The sequence below is a fragment of the Anomalospiza imberbis genome, unplaced genomic scaffold, assembly GCF_031753505.1.
Source record: "Anomalospiza imberbis isolate Cuckoo-Finch-1a 21T00152 unplaced genomic scaffold, ASM3175350v1 scaffold_78, whole genome shotgun sequence".
Classification (NCBI taxonomy): Eukaryota; Metazoa; Chordata; class Aves; order Passeriformes; family Viduidae; genus Anomalospiza; species Anomalospiza imberbis.
In genome coordinates, this window is record NW_027100397.1 from 439,200 (window position 1) to 454,533 (window position 15,334).

Consider the following 15,334-nt stretch of genomic DNA (forward strand, 5'->3'; position numbering starts at 1 on the left):
TCTATCCATGGAAAAGAGTTTTCAGTCTTACAGGATGAATTACAAGCTCTGACTGCTTGATATAAGTAGTAATTAGTGTGGCATGGGTGCAAAAGTAGAATTTTAGGATTCTAGGTAAGGGGTTCAAAGGAGGCAAGATGGAGGAAACTGGGTGTGCCTTGTCCTTTTTCTTCTTCTTCTTCATGCCCTCCACGTTTCACTGTGGTGTTGGCATTTTTTTATTGGTTTAGGCTGGGGACACACTGTTCAACATGGGTGACAGATATTGGCACGTTATTGTAAATAAAACACATAGTAGTTTTTGGTACATAATGTTTGTAACATCCCACTGAGGGGCAGAGCCCTGCACGCTGTCCTGCGAGACAGACCTGCTGCAGGTCAGAGAGAAAATATTTTAGATAAGAAGAAATAAACACCCTTGAAAACCAGCACAGATGAATTACGACTCCTTCTTTGGCAGCGGGGCTGAAAGACAGAGACTTTACCATCTTGGGATCATCTAAAAATCACAGATCCCAACAACAGATAAGAGAAAATAAATGACCTTGAGAAGCCAACCCTATTCATTCTGACTTCTTCTTTGGCTGCGCGGGCTGGGAAGCAAGGACTTTTGCATTTTCGGGGTCACCTCTACTGCCAGACACCTGAGACCTGGGAATCGCCCCAGAGCCCCCAGCCCTCCTTGTGCCTCCTGCCCCCTCACCCCAAGGGACTCCGGTGCCTCTCCCAGTCCATCCCAGTGTCTCCCAGTGACCTCACAGTCCCTCCCAGGGTCCCCAGAGTCCCTCCCAGTTCCTCTCAGCCCACAGCCATTCCATTCCGAGTCTATCCCAGTCCCTCTAACTCCACTCCCAGACCTCCACCCTCTCTCCCAGTGCCCTCCCAGTCCATTCCAAGTCCTTTTCAGCCCAATCCCAGACCTCCCCTCTGTCCCAGCCTTCCCCCACCCTATCCAATTTCATTCCCAGTCCCTCTCAATGCCACACCAGCCCTCTCCCACCTCTCCCAGTTCCCCCCAGCTGACCCCAGTGTGTCCCCAAACTCTCCCAGGACCCAACCCACTGTGTGCATCTCGCTGGTACCCTCGAGCTCCCAGCCCAACCCTGGCCACCTGCTCTGCTCCGTGATGGATTTCTAGCCTGCCCACATCCAGCTGAGGTGGTTCCAGGGCCAGCAGGAGCTCTTGAGGCATGTGGTGGTCACCGACGTGGTCCCCAATGGGGACTGGAGCCACCAGCTCCTGGTGCTGCTGGAAACCCCCCACTCCCAGTGCGGGGTCACCTGCAGCTGTCAGGTGGAGCACATCAGCCAGGAGCACCCCCTGAGCCGGCACTGGGGCACGTCCCGGCTCCCACAGCGCCAGGGACAGTGGGAGAGGCACTGGGGGGGCTGGGAGGGGGATTGGGGTGTGCTGGGAGCAACTGGGAAGGAGTTTAAGATAGCCTGGTTTCAATAGGAGAGGAGCTCGGGGGTGTGGAAGGGCTGAGAAGTGGTTTGAAGGATGCTGGGGAGGGTGGGATGGGGTTCCAGGGGTCCTGGTGGACACTGGGAGGGAGTTTGGGGGTGCTGGGTGTGACTGGGAGGGATTGGAGTGAGCCTGGAGGAGCTGGAAGGAGATTGGGGATGGAAAAGCAGAGGTTGTGATGAGATTGGTTGTGCTGGGAAGGGACAGGGAGGGGTCTGGGTGAGTCCTGGTGGGGCTGGGAAGGGACTGGGAGAGGGCTTGGGGGTCCTGGGGCTGTAGGGACAACTGGAAAGGGGTGGTGGGATCCTGAGGGGAATGGGAGAGGTTTTGGAGGGTGCTGGGGAAGTTAGGAAGGGATCTTGCGAAGGTTTCAGGAGGTCCTGGGTGGGCTGGGGGTGACTGGGAAAATGCTTGGAGGGGCTTGGGGTGTCTGTGAGAGGTTTTGGGGGGTCCTGACCCCTGCAGATCCCCCAGAGATGTTGCCGGACGCCGCCCACAGAAAGATGCCAATGGGGATGAGGGACTCCGAGTTGGGCTTCATCTTCCTGGCGCTGGGGCTCGGCTTCTACCTGGGCAAGAAGGCCAGGGTGGTCCCGGGGGTGGTGTCCCCCCTCCCCCAGAGCATGTCTGCTCCCCCCGCGGCCCCCAGCCCGGTGTCACCCCTTTTCTCTGCACACAGAGCTCCTCAGCCGCGAGGAGCCACAGCCCCTCCCCGTGGTCTCCGTCCCCGCGCTGATTTTGGGGGGGGTTGTGTGTCCCCCCAGCCCTGCTGTCACTCTGCCCCTGGCATGGGGACAACAGACCCAGCCTGGGCACACGGAGGGAATTTATTACCAACCAAACACAGCAGCACAAGGAGAAGGGAAAGAAATCCCTCCAACACCTTCCCCCCACCCAACGGGGATCACCCACAACAGGGCTTATCCACGATGGAGAGACGGGGACAGCCGAGTTTAGACCAGAAGCCAATTTCATTGAGGGTACCAGGTGTTTATACAGGGTTTTACTTGTGTGGTGCTCAGATAGGGCTCGATGTTTGCTAACAATTTCCCATTGGTTACACATTCTTCATGACATCACGGCACCTGGGAACATTATCTTATCACAAAGTCTCACAACAGGTTGCTTGGTCACTTCTTGCCCAGGGAGACTTAAACTGTGTCTGTGTCTCCCACAGTTGCTGCTCAGTCAGGCCTCAGATATCGGCCCCTTTATCAGCTCCATTGTTTTACTCTCTGTTTTCATCCCCATTCGGGGGCACCAGGGCTCTGCCCAATGGGGGTCACTGGGGATCATCCAGCCTGGATCCTCCCATAGGGGATGGAGCTGGAGCAGCCCACAAAGCTCTTCCCTCACTCTCTTCCCTCACTCCAAGCTCTTCCCTCACTCGAGGCACTTGCAGGGCTTCCCTTAGTGGTGTCTCCGTTGGTGTTGGGTCAAGTTTGAGCTCCTGGAGAAGCTCTTCCCACACTCCCCACACTCGTAGGGCCTCTCCCCACTGTGGATGCGCCGGTGCATGGTGAGGTGGGAGTTTTGGTTGAAGCCCTTCCCGCAGTCAGGGCAGCGGAAGGGCCTCTCATCTGTGTGAATCCGCTCATGTAGGAGGACATTGCAGCTGGTGTGAAACCTCTTCCCACACTGGGGACACTCGTAGGGCCTCTCCCCAGTGTGGATGCGCAGGTGTCTTCTCAGTTTGGAGCTCCGCCCAAAGCTCTTCCCACATTCCAAGCAGGTGTAGGGCCGTTCCCCAGTGTGGATCACCTGGTGCTGGATCAGGTGGGAGCTGTGCATGAAGCTCTTCCCACACTCCCCACACTCGTAGGGCCTCTCCCCGGTGTGGATGCGCCGGTGTCTTCTCAGTTCGGAGCTCCACCCAAAGCTCTTCCCACATTCCAAGCACTGGTAAGGCCGTTCCCCAGTGTGGATCACCTGGTGCTGGATCAGGGTGGAGCTGTGGCTGAATCCCTTCCCACACTCCCCACACTCATAGGGCCTTTCCCCAGTGTGGATCCTCTGGTGTTCGATCAGCTTGGAGCTGCAGCTGAAGCCCTGCCCACATTCCAAGCACTTGTGTGGCTTCTCCCTGCCATGAGGCTTCTCCAGAAGCTCCGTGCTCTGGCTGGATCTCCGGCCGCCTTCCTGGCTCAGGGGGGCTCTTTCCTCCCCACAGCTCCCTGGGCTGGGTTTGCAGCCCCTCCTCCTGCAGGATGTCCGGGGCTTTTCCTCCTTCTCCATCCAGCCACACCCTGAGAATGAAAAATCCTGGTTTGGGGAAAAAAACAAGAGAGCACCTTGGACTGGAGGTTCCTCCCTGCCCAAGTTCATCTCAAGAAGTCATTGGTGAGTTTTTGTGTGTAAGAACCTCCAAAACACTAAGATTCAGCCCAAAAGTCCTGCAAACTTCCAGACACAGATCAAAAACTCCCCAAACATCAAAAGTGAGCAAAAACCTCCTCCAAAAGATAAAGATTCAGCTGCCACATAAAACTAAAGCACCAACATTTAGCCCAAGCAAGCTCAGAAACACCAAGATTCACCCCGTGAAAATCCTGGATCCCCCTCCACAGTCACCTGCTGCATGTGAGGGGAGCAGCGCTCCTGGGGCTGGGGGGAGGCTGCAGATACAGGGAGGGGTGGAACCTTGTGCTGCTTCCTGTTTCTGCTCCTCCTCCTCCTCCTGTGACTCTGCTCTTCCTCACACTCCTCTTCCTCCTGCTATTCCTCCTTCTCCTGCACAATCCCACCTTCTCCTGCCACGTCCATCCTTTGACCATTTTGTTCCTCAACCCTGCTTCTCCTTCCCTTCTCCTCCTGCCCCCAGGCCCAGCACCCACTGCCGGCTCCCTCTTCCCCCCAGACCCACAGCATCCCAGCGCAGGGGCAGGGATGGAGCTGGGGCAGGTCGGGCTGGGGCAGCGCTGGGCTCTCGGCCGCTTCCGCCCGCACTCGGTCCCCACTGCAGCCGCTCCCGCCAGGACAGCGCGGGGGGGCCCGGCCTTGGCGCTGCCCCACTCCCACCTCCCCAAATTCCCCTCGCGGGGGCGATGGGGCCGAGGGGGGGGCGCAGGTGGGGTCCAGGTGGGGAACGCTGGGAGCTGCGAGTCTGCCTGGCAACTGGTGAGTCATCAGCGCCCTGCGCTCTGATTGGCTGAGCTCTGCCTGAGGGCTGGGGCTGCAGCAAAGAGGGGACACCCTGCTCCAGGGGGGATGTCCCGAAAACGGGGGACCCCCATGAAAGGAACAAGAGGAAAGTGTCTTTACAAACAGATGCTGTGAATCTGCTCCGAGATAGGGCCAGGCACCTGCGCATAAGGAAGTGACAGGAGAAGCCATCGGTTTCAGGAAATGTTATCAATTGATGACACAGACTGCTGCTCAGCCAAGGTCCTGCTCAATTCATGAACTTCCCGAAGAACAACAAAGACTTAACAGAGCCAGGAATATCATCTGCTATACAATAGTGGGGTGCATATGAAGGGGGTATGTAGCAGGTGGATTGGGAAGTCTGCACCTCTCAAGTACTTCAGCCAGTGGGGAAAGGGAAAGGGAGATGTGGCCAGGAGAATTGGGATGAAAAGGAGGCTGTGTCCTCCAACAACTGCAGAGATCCCATGGGGAATGTCCCATGGCCTCTCCCATTTCTAGGAATGAAATTACTTTTACAGGACTCCTCTGTCTGCTTTGTGGACAGAAACCTCTGCTGATGTCAATTTTCCCACACACCCTGGGGCTCATCCGGAATTCCTTCCACTGTCCGGGGCGGCGGGCAGGGAGTGCAGCTGAAGGTGCCTCACCCACTTTGGGTGATCGGCTCCCTTGGCTGGCGGCGGCACCGGGGATCGATTGGGGACCTGGGAGTGACCAGGAGACAGACAAGGGACACATCAGGGGGGTCTGTGAAGAGTCATCAGGGAGAGAGCACTGAAAATCTCAGCAGTGAGTGCACTGGGATCTTCGGGGAGTGAACATGGCAGGGCACCCAGGGAGGGGAGAAAAGGGAAAGCCAGGCAGGGGTCCTGGCCAAAGGGATGATGATCCCAAAATGTCTCTGAAGGGTCCCTTGGGAGAATGTTGAGGTCGTTTGCACATTCCTCCAGAGGTAATTAAGGACATGGACAACCAGGGGAGCAATAAGGGAAGTGGAGAAGGGATTTGGACAACAGGGGATGGATGGTGTTGGTTTGCTGGGAAGGGATCGGGTGAAGGGCAGTGTGCAGCAATATGGTGAAGGCAAGAAGCAGCAGGAGGAATCTATGTGGTAAGAAAAAGGATGATTGAAAAAAGAAGGAAGAGAAAAATACAGAGAACTGGGATGTATTTCAGCACTGTTTTATCCTCAGAATTTGCCAGCTGATCCAGATCCTTTCCATCCCGGGTTTCCAGGACAGGAAAAGAAGGAGGTCAGGATGTCAGGGGGTTTCTCTGTGGTGGGCAGCGGCAGCACCGGGCGCAGAGGTGCGGGACCGGGAGCATGGGCTGGGGGCCTGTGGGGAGCTGCGGGGCCAGGCCGGGGCTGTGGAGCAGCCGGGGCTCAGCGCCGGGCGCTGCCTGACCCCACCAGCCCCGGGCAGGGCCGGCAGTGGCCCCCGGCCCCCAGGAGCCTGCGGGACGCCCCGGCCGCTGCCCGGCCCCGTGGAGCTGCCGGCCCTGCCCGCCGGGGGGGCTGCCTTTGGACACTGCGGCAGGACAGGGACCGGCTCTGGGATACGGGCTGGGGAGGGGACCCTGAGCACAAGGAGGAAAACAAAGACACATCTGGGAAATGCAGATTGTACATGGAAGGATCAGGATTTTTTGTTAAGCATTTGGCTTGGGTCGCTGGAGAAAGGAAAGATTTTGCACAAAGCTCAGCAGCTCTCAGAGGATGAGCACCCACAGGCAGTGAGCGCGGCTGCAGGAGTGGCAGAAGAAGGCCCTGGAGCACTTGGGCACAAAGGCACAGCAGCTGAATGCAAGAAGGGATGAGCAAAAGGCCAAGCTGAAGGCAAAGGCCATGGCACAGCTCCTACAGCCCCTCAGGGATCAACCCCAGGGGCCAAGGGGGCCCAGCACCCAGGGGACGGGGTCAGCCACAAGCACCTGGCAGAGGCATTGCCCTCCTGGGCAGGGGAGAGCCCACCCAAACAGCCCCTGGGAAGGAGTCAGGGCTGTAAACCAAGATGCCATGGGTACGGCTTTTGCCGTTGGCTTTGGCAAGAAGAAGAGCCAGACCCAGGGCAGATATTCAATTCTCTCCCTTGCAATTGATCTTGGGAATTCCTTACCCTGGTAATTCTCCACCCAGTGCAGGGTGGGGATAAGGGATGTACATTTAAAGCAGTCTGTGGCCAGAGTCCTGTCTCTTGTGAAATCTCTCCCACAGGAAGCTGGGCTGGCACAGAGCCTGCCTTGGCACTTTGCTGTTCCCAACATCCAAGCAGGACATCGGGCCCTGCCTAAGGAGGCCAAAGCAGCACCACTGGTGGCCAAGTGGCGTGGCCCATGCCAAGTGTCCCTGAGGCCAGAAACAGCCCCCAGCACAGCTGAGCACGGGGGGACCCCTCAGCCTGGGCTCCAGGGCTCTGAAGCCCCGGAGATTTGCACTTCCCGCCTGCAGCAGGAGCATGGGAGGCCCCCACGGAGCCTGCACTGAAGGCAGCGCAGCAGCAGCCAGGGCTCCACAGCGGGGCAAGCCCCTGGGCCTGCCCACACATCCTCTGCTCAAATCCTCTGCCTGGGCACCCTCCTTTGGCAGCTCCAGCCACCGGGGCCAATCCTTGCTGCCACTGCTGCAGCTTCAGTGCTTTCTGGGCCTGCACTGCCACAGCTGCTGGCGAAGACAACGGCACAATTCCACTCTGGGTCTCAGCCACACTCACACACTGCGCTGCCTGGGATTGCACTGATGGAAAATTCACCAGGTCATAGACTTGAATATTTTCAACATTTTATTTCTCTACTCAGCCTTGGTTTGCCTTGGCCTTGGGGAAAGAAATGGTAAAGGTTTTTTTAAGGGATGTTCCACCACTCAGTGGAGATGAGTTTAACATCTCAACACACTGGGAATGGCCCAAAAGATTCCCACAAAGATAACGAACAGCAGCAAACAGCAACCAACACCTACCCCAGACACTGCCCCCGGCAGAGCTGGAGACACCTGCTCGGGAAAAGGCTGAGAAGGAAATCCAGCAGTTCCGACCTGATGAACAGCAGAAGCCAAGAAATCCGGGTCCAACAGGAACCCAAATACTAAAAACTGCACAACTTGAAACTACAGAACATTAAACCAATGGATTTAGATTGGTTCAGACTGTATCAAGTTTGGGAACAATCCAGTTAAACCCACGTGTCATGGAACGATTTTCTCTGCACACCCGGGCTATGTGGGGATGGAATGATTTCTGTAGCACATCCTGGCCAGAATCAAGGAATGCCTTGACTCCTACACTAAACATATTGGTGGAGTTTTCCTTTCTCCTGCACTTTCAGTGCAAAATTTATAGCAGAAGTGTATTTTTTGTAATTATCCTACTTCTATATTGCCAGTTAGGTTTCAGCCAGGTATGTGAGAATGAGTTTCTACTCCGAGGAGAAGTAGAAAAAACTTAATTGCCTTGGAATTTTTGTGTATGTTTGTGCGAGAGATACCAAAATTTTGGTCTGGGTATTTTGGCGTTCACTTTTAGGCTGCATTTTGCAAAACTAGAAGAGATTTAAAGGTGACCCTTTCACTCATAAACAGTAAATAGATGATTTAAAGGAAAAAATAAATAAAGCAGCAGATTGTGGGGGGGCCACATGTGAGGCTGCTGGAGGCTGCTCTGGAAGAGAAGCTGCATTCCAGGCAGCCAGCAGAGGAGCTTTAGAAATGCAAATTAACACTGCTGGGGCAAAGTGGGGACAATGGACCTGCCTCTTCTTGCCTGGGGCAGGAATTGGGCTGATTCCCTCTGCCCCCCACCCCAAGCTCTGCCTGCCTGCACAGATGGAATCTGCACAGCTGAAGGCAGAGCCCATGGTGAGGATCTCTGACTCTGCAACAGAAATGGGTGAAGCTGCAAAGGGAAACAGCAAATGGAGAATGCTGTGAAAACTTCACTAAAATAAGGGGGGATCATCCCTGTGCCCACTCCAACATGTGCTGGCACTGTCTATGCTATACAGGGAGTATCAGAGCACTGGGGTTTTTGCTATAACAAGTTCAGGGAAATCAGTTGGAATTCAAGTATTTGATGATGTAATTAGACAAAAGCAGTCAATTGATGCAGCCCCGGCTGGAGGGAGCGCCCAAAAAAGGGGAAAAGATGAATGGCCACCAGAACAAATCCTACAACACCAGGTACCAGCCCCTGGGAACCCGAACCAATTCATATCAGGAGACACAGAACCCATTTATCATTTCAATGTCATCATTAGATTACGAGCTGTCCTCGAAATAAGAACCAACCAGACACCTCCAGCTCCTGACCTTCCTGCCGACCCATCCACTGAAATGAGGAACACAACATTTCACCAGGGGATGGGATCAGGTTATCTGTTAGCAGAAAAAACAAGAGTTTGTGGAAAACTAAATGACTCCAACTGCTGTTGGCAAAGAGACGACAAAGGAAAAGCAGTGAAAAAAGATAACAAAGGAAATAGGAGAGCAGTTTATGTATTGGTCCAAACATGGAAAGGATGGGACCGGGACACGGTTTCGTGGCTCCCTGGCACACCATGGGTTAAACGAATGCTGCTTCTCCTCTTCTGTGCTACAGCAACTCTCATCTTTTTACCATGCTCCACACCTTGGGAGTGCAGCTCATCCAGCAGCTGAGCCAGGGGATGCAGGTGGCAGCCAGGCCTCCTGATCCAGAAACGGCTACAAAAGGACAGGGAATGAGGGCACCGAGAATAATCCCAAAACCAAAGAGGACCCGGGAAGAACAAAACAGAGTCAATGAGTGAATCTGCCTGGAGATAGGGCCAGCGACTTGGAGATGAGGAAATAACGGGAGAAACCATCTGTTCCAATAAATGTTACAAATGGACCCAGACAGCTGCTCAAAGTCCCGCTAAACTCCTCAACTTCCCGAAGGACAAAGACCAAACAGAGCCATGAATATCGGCTGTCATCCACAAGGAGGGGTGCATATGAACGAGGACAGGCAGCAGGCGGATCGGGAAGTCTGAACCTTCCAAGTCCCTCAGCCAGTGGGCAAAGGCAGAGGGAGATGCGGCCGGGAAAATGAGCATCCAAAGGAGGCAGCGTGCTACAACAAGGGCAGAGAGCGCATGGCAAATGCCCCACGGCCTCTCCCTCTGCTCAGCAATCGAGTCACTTTGACAGGACTCCTCGGTCTCCTCTGGCCACAGAAACCTCCGGCGACGGGAATTTCCCCGCACGGTCCCGGCCACGGGGCAGCCACCTCTGTCCTAGCCACAGCAACCGGGACGAGCCAGCGCTGCTCCGGCAGCGGCTCCTGCCCAGGCAGCGGCGGGAAGGAGACCGCGGGCAGCCGCTCCCGCAGCGCCCTCAGCCCAGGGCCGGCACGGGCCGGACACGGCACCGCCAAGCCGCCGGAGCCCCCTGCCGCCCCCTCCGCCCGCAGCGAGCCCCGAGCCCCCGCAGAACCCGGCGCGGCTCCCACCTGCGCCGGGGCCGCCTCCGAGCTCCGCCAATGCCGCCTCCCCGCGCTCCGGCCGCTGCCGCCGCTCCCGGGCCCGCACAGACGCTCCGCCAATGGCGCCGCTGCCGAGCCAGGGCCGCCCTCAGGCCGCCAGCGGGGCCGTGCTTCGCCCCGCTCTCACCCATCAGCGCGCCAGAACCGCGACTGACGGACAGGGAGGAGGTGGCCTCGGCAGGAGCCGCCCCTGGGGTCCGGGTGCCTTCGGCCACCAACGAGGAGGAGGCGGCCACCGGAAGGGGCCAGCGCTCGGAGGTGGCCCTGGGGCCCCTGGAGCACTTGCTGGCCGCGTGTCAAAGAGCCAGGTGTTTTGTCTGGGGGATGTGTCGCCGGCTCGAGGCCATCGAGGCCATCCTGCAGGGAACAAATGAGGCGTCCCCCGATGTCCTCAGGGACTTGGTGGCCAAGGCGGCCATGGCCGAGCGGCTGTGGGAGGCCAGTGCCCGCCTGGCCACGCGTCACCTGCTGGGGATACTTGGGAACATCTGCAGGCTCCTCGTGAAGCCCCCCCGGTGGCTCCGGTGGCCCCAGTGGCCGCACAGTGGCTGAGCGGTGCCAAAAAGCCATCGCGGACATCCCGAGGCTGCTGCAGGGACAGTGATGTCACCGCAGTGATGTCATCGGAGTGATGACATCATCGGGGACATCGCTGATGTCACTTGTCCCCTCCCTGCGCAGGATTTGAGACACATTTGGGGAATTTTCTAGGAATTTTCACCGAAATTGTCCCAAATGCTGATGGGAATTCCTGGGGTGACATCACTGGGGACACCTGGGGACATTCTGAGCACAATCAGAATGCTTTAGCATTTCTCTGTTGGCTTTTGCATTTCTCTGTTGGCTTTTGCTGGTTCCTATTGACCACGAGCATTTTGCTCTGCTGCTCAATACTGATTTTGATTATTGATAATTCCTTGCAGCTGCTCGCTGGCACAATAAAATCTCAGTGTTTGCACGGACAAGTCCAAGGCTGTGCGAGCTTTCTGCCAGGTTTTGGGAATCCTTGACTGTGAAAAACGCCAATCACTTGTTTTAAAATTTTAAAAGCTTCATAGTAATAAACCCGTAATAAAAACAGGAATAAAAGTGAGAGCAATGAGAATTTGGACAATCAGAGTTAGGAGAATAAAGGACAATAAAAAGCAAAGAATTACAGACGTTCTGGTGGGTTTGGGCACTAAGCCACAAAAACATGCCTGGCTAACAAAGTGTTAACCCTTAAAAGCAATAGCCTGTTGCACATTCAAATATCTCACCCACGATGTATAAATTCTTTTCAAACAAAGGGTGTTCTCTGCTTTTTGTCAGCTTTTTCCCCTCAATCCTGGTGGCTCATTACAGACAGAGGAGAGGTGTAAGAATGTTTGTCTTTTCCCAGAAGGAGGCAGTAACTCTTGCTGTTATCTCCCTGCGAAGAATTTCTTAATTATCCTACCCATTCCTTGAGCTCGTTACAAAAAATATCTTACATCGCATAGTTTCTATTTTAACATCATGTCATAACCCAAAACTGCATTTCCCACACTACTTCAAAAGGATTAATACAGTTCTACAAAATAACTGTGCAACACAGCACACAGAGTATCCAAGTTAATATTTGCCAAGAGCCGATCATTCAATCTGCATTTTTCGCACTGACAAATCCATTGCTCACATCCCTGGGCCCCCCCGGTCCCGGCGCTGCTCCCGGGGGTCCCGCGGCTCCGGGGCTCAAAGGGGAGGGGGCGGAACCCCCGTGATGGGTGGGGGGCACAAAGGGGGGTCCGGGCCCGGTGCTCGGGGGGGTCGGTGCTCGAGGGGGGGTCGGGGGCACTGAAGGGGGTGCGGGTGCGGTTTTTGGGGGGTCCCGGTGCCCGGGGAGGGGGGGTCAGTGCTCAGCAGCGGGGGCTGCCTGGGGACCCCCCCGGGCCCCCCAAACCCCAGCCGGGTGTGAAAAACAAAGTTCACTCTTGGAGATTTGTAAAAGTTTGATAAGGGATAAAAAAGGGTTTTGGCGCTCGGCCAAAGAACCCGCCCTTAACTTAACCCTTCGTTCTCCGGATCCGGTTCCACTGCAGGGCTACAAACACATCCCTGAGTTTTGACATTATTCAAACACTCCCGGGAGCTTTGGATGTTCCAGGAACTCTTGTTTGGTTCTCACCTCTGACTTGTCTGCAGGACATTCTGCAGATTAAGTCAATACATTTGATTTCTTCTCCTGGTTCCATCCTGTTGTTTCAGAGCCCCTGATAAATTCATAAACGCTTCTCAGGTTTGTGTCACTGTTATCACCTGCTGAGGCTGGTCCACAGATGGGAGAAACAATGGAATTGTTTTACACCTGAGTCAGCCACACAGAAGCATTTTAACATTGCATAGTCTCTATTTCAATATTTGTTATTGATCTATTTCATATTCATCTATTTTTAATATTTTAAGGCCTAGGAGAGAATATCTATTTGTTACTCTAGCATTAAATTGGTTACACGGTGCACACATAAACGGATTGATTTTATTGTACCAGCGAGCAGCTACAAGGAATCATCAATAATCAATCTCAATATCAAGTACCAGAGCAAAGTCCTTGTGATCAATAGCAACGCGCAGAAGCCAGTGCAGAAATGCAGAAGCCAATTATTCCATTGTCATTCATAACCCGGCTCTGCTGCAGCCACAGCAGAAAGCTGCCTCTGCTGCAAGGCACCGAGGGGGTCATTCACCCCCTGACCCGCCCCCGCCTCCATGAGTGTCCCCAGAGCGTCCTCAGAGTGTCCCCAAGTGTCCCCAGTGACGTCACCCAGGAATTCCCATCAGCATTTGGGACAATTTCAATGAAACTTCCCAGAAAATTCCCCAAATTTGTCTCAAATCCCATGTGGGGAGGGGAGAGGGGACAAGTGACAGCAGCGATGTCCCTGATGATGTCACCATCCCCAATGACGTCACAGTGGTGACATCACTGTCCCTGCAGCAGCCTCGGGATGTCCTCTGTGAAAAATGCATATTTTATGATTGGCTTTTCTCAAATATTAAATTGAATACTTGTTGCAAGCACATTTCTCTCTCTCAGGATTTTTATAAAGGTGCACAGAGAGAAGTGAAAGAGAAAACAATTTCTATTTCTGCTCCTTGTTTTTCTCTTGTGGAATGTGTTTGGAGAGTTGTTTACCTGGAGCAAATGCCTGGTTGGATCACGGTGGATTGTTTGGGCCTGATGGCCAATCGGATCCACCTGTGTCTGGGCTCTGGAGAACAGGGTCACGAGTTGTGAGGGAGTTAGATATGACAGTTAGAGAAAGCAGCATGTAGTTTTTAGTATCCTCTTTTATATAGTATATTGATGAATCACAGCATAATTATAATAAAGAAATCATTCAGCCTTCTGAACTAAGTCAGACATCATCGTTCTTCCCATTGGGTTCGCCGACATCGACAACAAATATTATATGTAATATATTGATTAGAAGTGCTGTATTAACATTTTGATAGAATGGTAAATGTAGTTTTGTAGTTAAAATGAAGCTTTAGTAGTTAAAGTAGAAAATGTGTATGTGTTTTTTTTAAAAAATAATGAGATACTGGCTTCGAGATAACAGTCACAGAACACCCAAATCTTCCAGAGAAGAGGAATTTATGGGTTTCTTATCAGAAGAAGGTAATTTCTTCAGGCCTTGCTCAGATTGGAAGACGCCGTGGGGATTAAAAGAAGGAGTTGACATATTCCAGAGAGAGTTTCTTATTTTAAATAGAATGTATGCATAACCATGAAGTATGTATGAATATGCAACAGTGAATGGATCTTAAGAGTTATTCCTTTGTTCACAAAACATGCCTGTCCTAGCTTAAGTGCCCGAGAATATCCAGACGTCCGTAATTCTTTGTTTTTTATTGTCCTGTAATAAAACGAACACTAAATTTTTATTACTCTAATTGTATTACTATTTTTATAACCATTTCATTATCATTAAACTTTTAAAAGTTGTAAAAACAAGTGATTGGCGCTTTTCCCGCTGCAGCACTTATTAACATTCTAATGCAAAACACGTAGCATCCACTTCAATACTTTGCAAAAGCCAAAACTATAATGTATGTTTTTCACACTGTCCACAAACTAAAATATCATCCATGAATGATGTTCTGAGGATTTGAGCAACACAGGGGCCAGGGCACTGGCCACAAAATGCTGACAAATTATACTACAGCAAAAGTAGTTAAAAATCATTACAAACTGTACTGTATCAAAATCGTTTAGATTAAGAATAAGTTGCAGAAGTCAAGACGAAATAGCAAAAGCCACCAACTACATAGTTCTTTATAACAAACCCAGGGCAGGTTTTTCCCTTGCTCGGAGAACTTGGGCCTTCCCCGGGCCCCTTCTGCCCTCTTGCAGAGCCAGTGGCATTTTCCACCACCCACAGTTTGTAACCAAGAGTCGGGTGCAGCCGAGAAGGCTCCAAGCGCCTCCTTCCAGGCTGACTCTGCAGATGCCGAGGCTGCTCTGGGCTCTGCCAGGGCTCTGCTGGGGCTCAGCTCTGGGCGAGGCTGGGCCCGCTCTCCCCTCACATTGCTCCGGGCAGCTGAGGCACACAGGGAGAAGGAAGGGACACGTCAAGGGAGTTGAGGTTTAAGAGAGTTTTTATTCAAAAACTGCCATACCAAACAGGCTGTCATAAGAGCCATAACAAACAGGCTGTCCTAACTACCACAACTAACTAGCACTGCTAACTACCATAACTAACTAGCACTGCTAACTACCATAACTAACTAGTTGTCCAAACTAACTACTGTGACTAAAAGCTGTCCTCCAGTGCTTCATCTCCTCCTCTGCTGCCTCAGTTGCTTTGCTGCAGTGATCAGAGGGGTCAGGCTGGAGAGAGGCTTGGCTGATGATAAAAATGGGTGCTGCCCAAAGGAGAAAAAAGAAAGAAATGAACCGTTACTTTCCAGAGTCAACTTCCTCACAGGCTCTGTTTCAACAGGACAAAGGGAAATGGTCTGAAACTCAGGAGAGGGAAGCAGGCTCAGATTAGGTCTGAGACAGAATTTTTTTTAGCGGGAGAGTGGGGAAGCACTGACAGAAGGTGCCCAGAGATGTGGGAGGTGCCTCCTCCCTGGGAACATCCAAGCTCAGGTCAGGCAGGGCTCTGAGCCACCTGAGCTGCTTGAAGATGGCCCTGCTCGCTGTGGGGCCCCAGGTGCAGATGACCTCGAAAGGCCCCTGCCAAGCCAAACCAGGCGAGGA

The 15,334-nt window shown here is 53.3% G+C and overlaps 2 protein-coding genes across 2 annotated transcripts in view; one reads left to right on the forward strand and one right to left on the reverse strand.

Annotated features, from left to right (window-relative positions):
- Positions 1–15,334, forward strand: part of LOC137467752 (serine/threonine-protein kinase PAK 3-like) — a 46,111-nt gene that overhangs the window by 9,111 nt on the left and 21,666 nt on the right. The gene's annotated exons all lie outside the window — the stretch shown is intronic.
- LOC137467762 (zinc finger protein 154-like) lies at positions 2,876–3,910 on the reverse strand. The gene has a single exon (XM_068179193.1). The coding sequence runs from the start codon at positions 3,788–3,790 to the stop codon at positions 2,876–2,878; it is 915 nt and encodes a 304-aa protein (XP_068035294.1). The 5' UTR covers positions 3,791–3,910.

Coding starts and splice junctions, on each gene's coding strand:
- LOC137467762 (XM_068179193.1), bottom strand. CDS start 3,790: ATGAACTTGGGCAGGGAGGAACCTCCAGTCCAAGGTGCTCTCTTGTTT.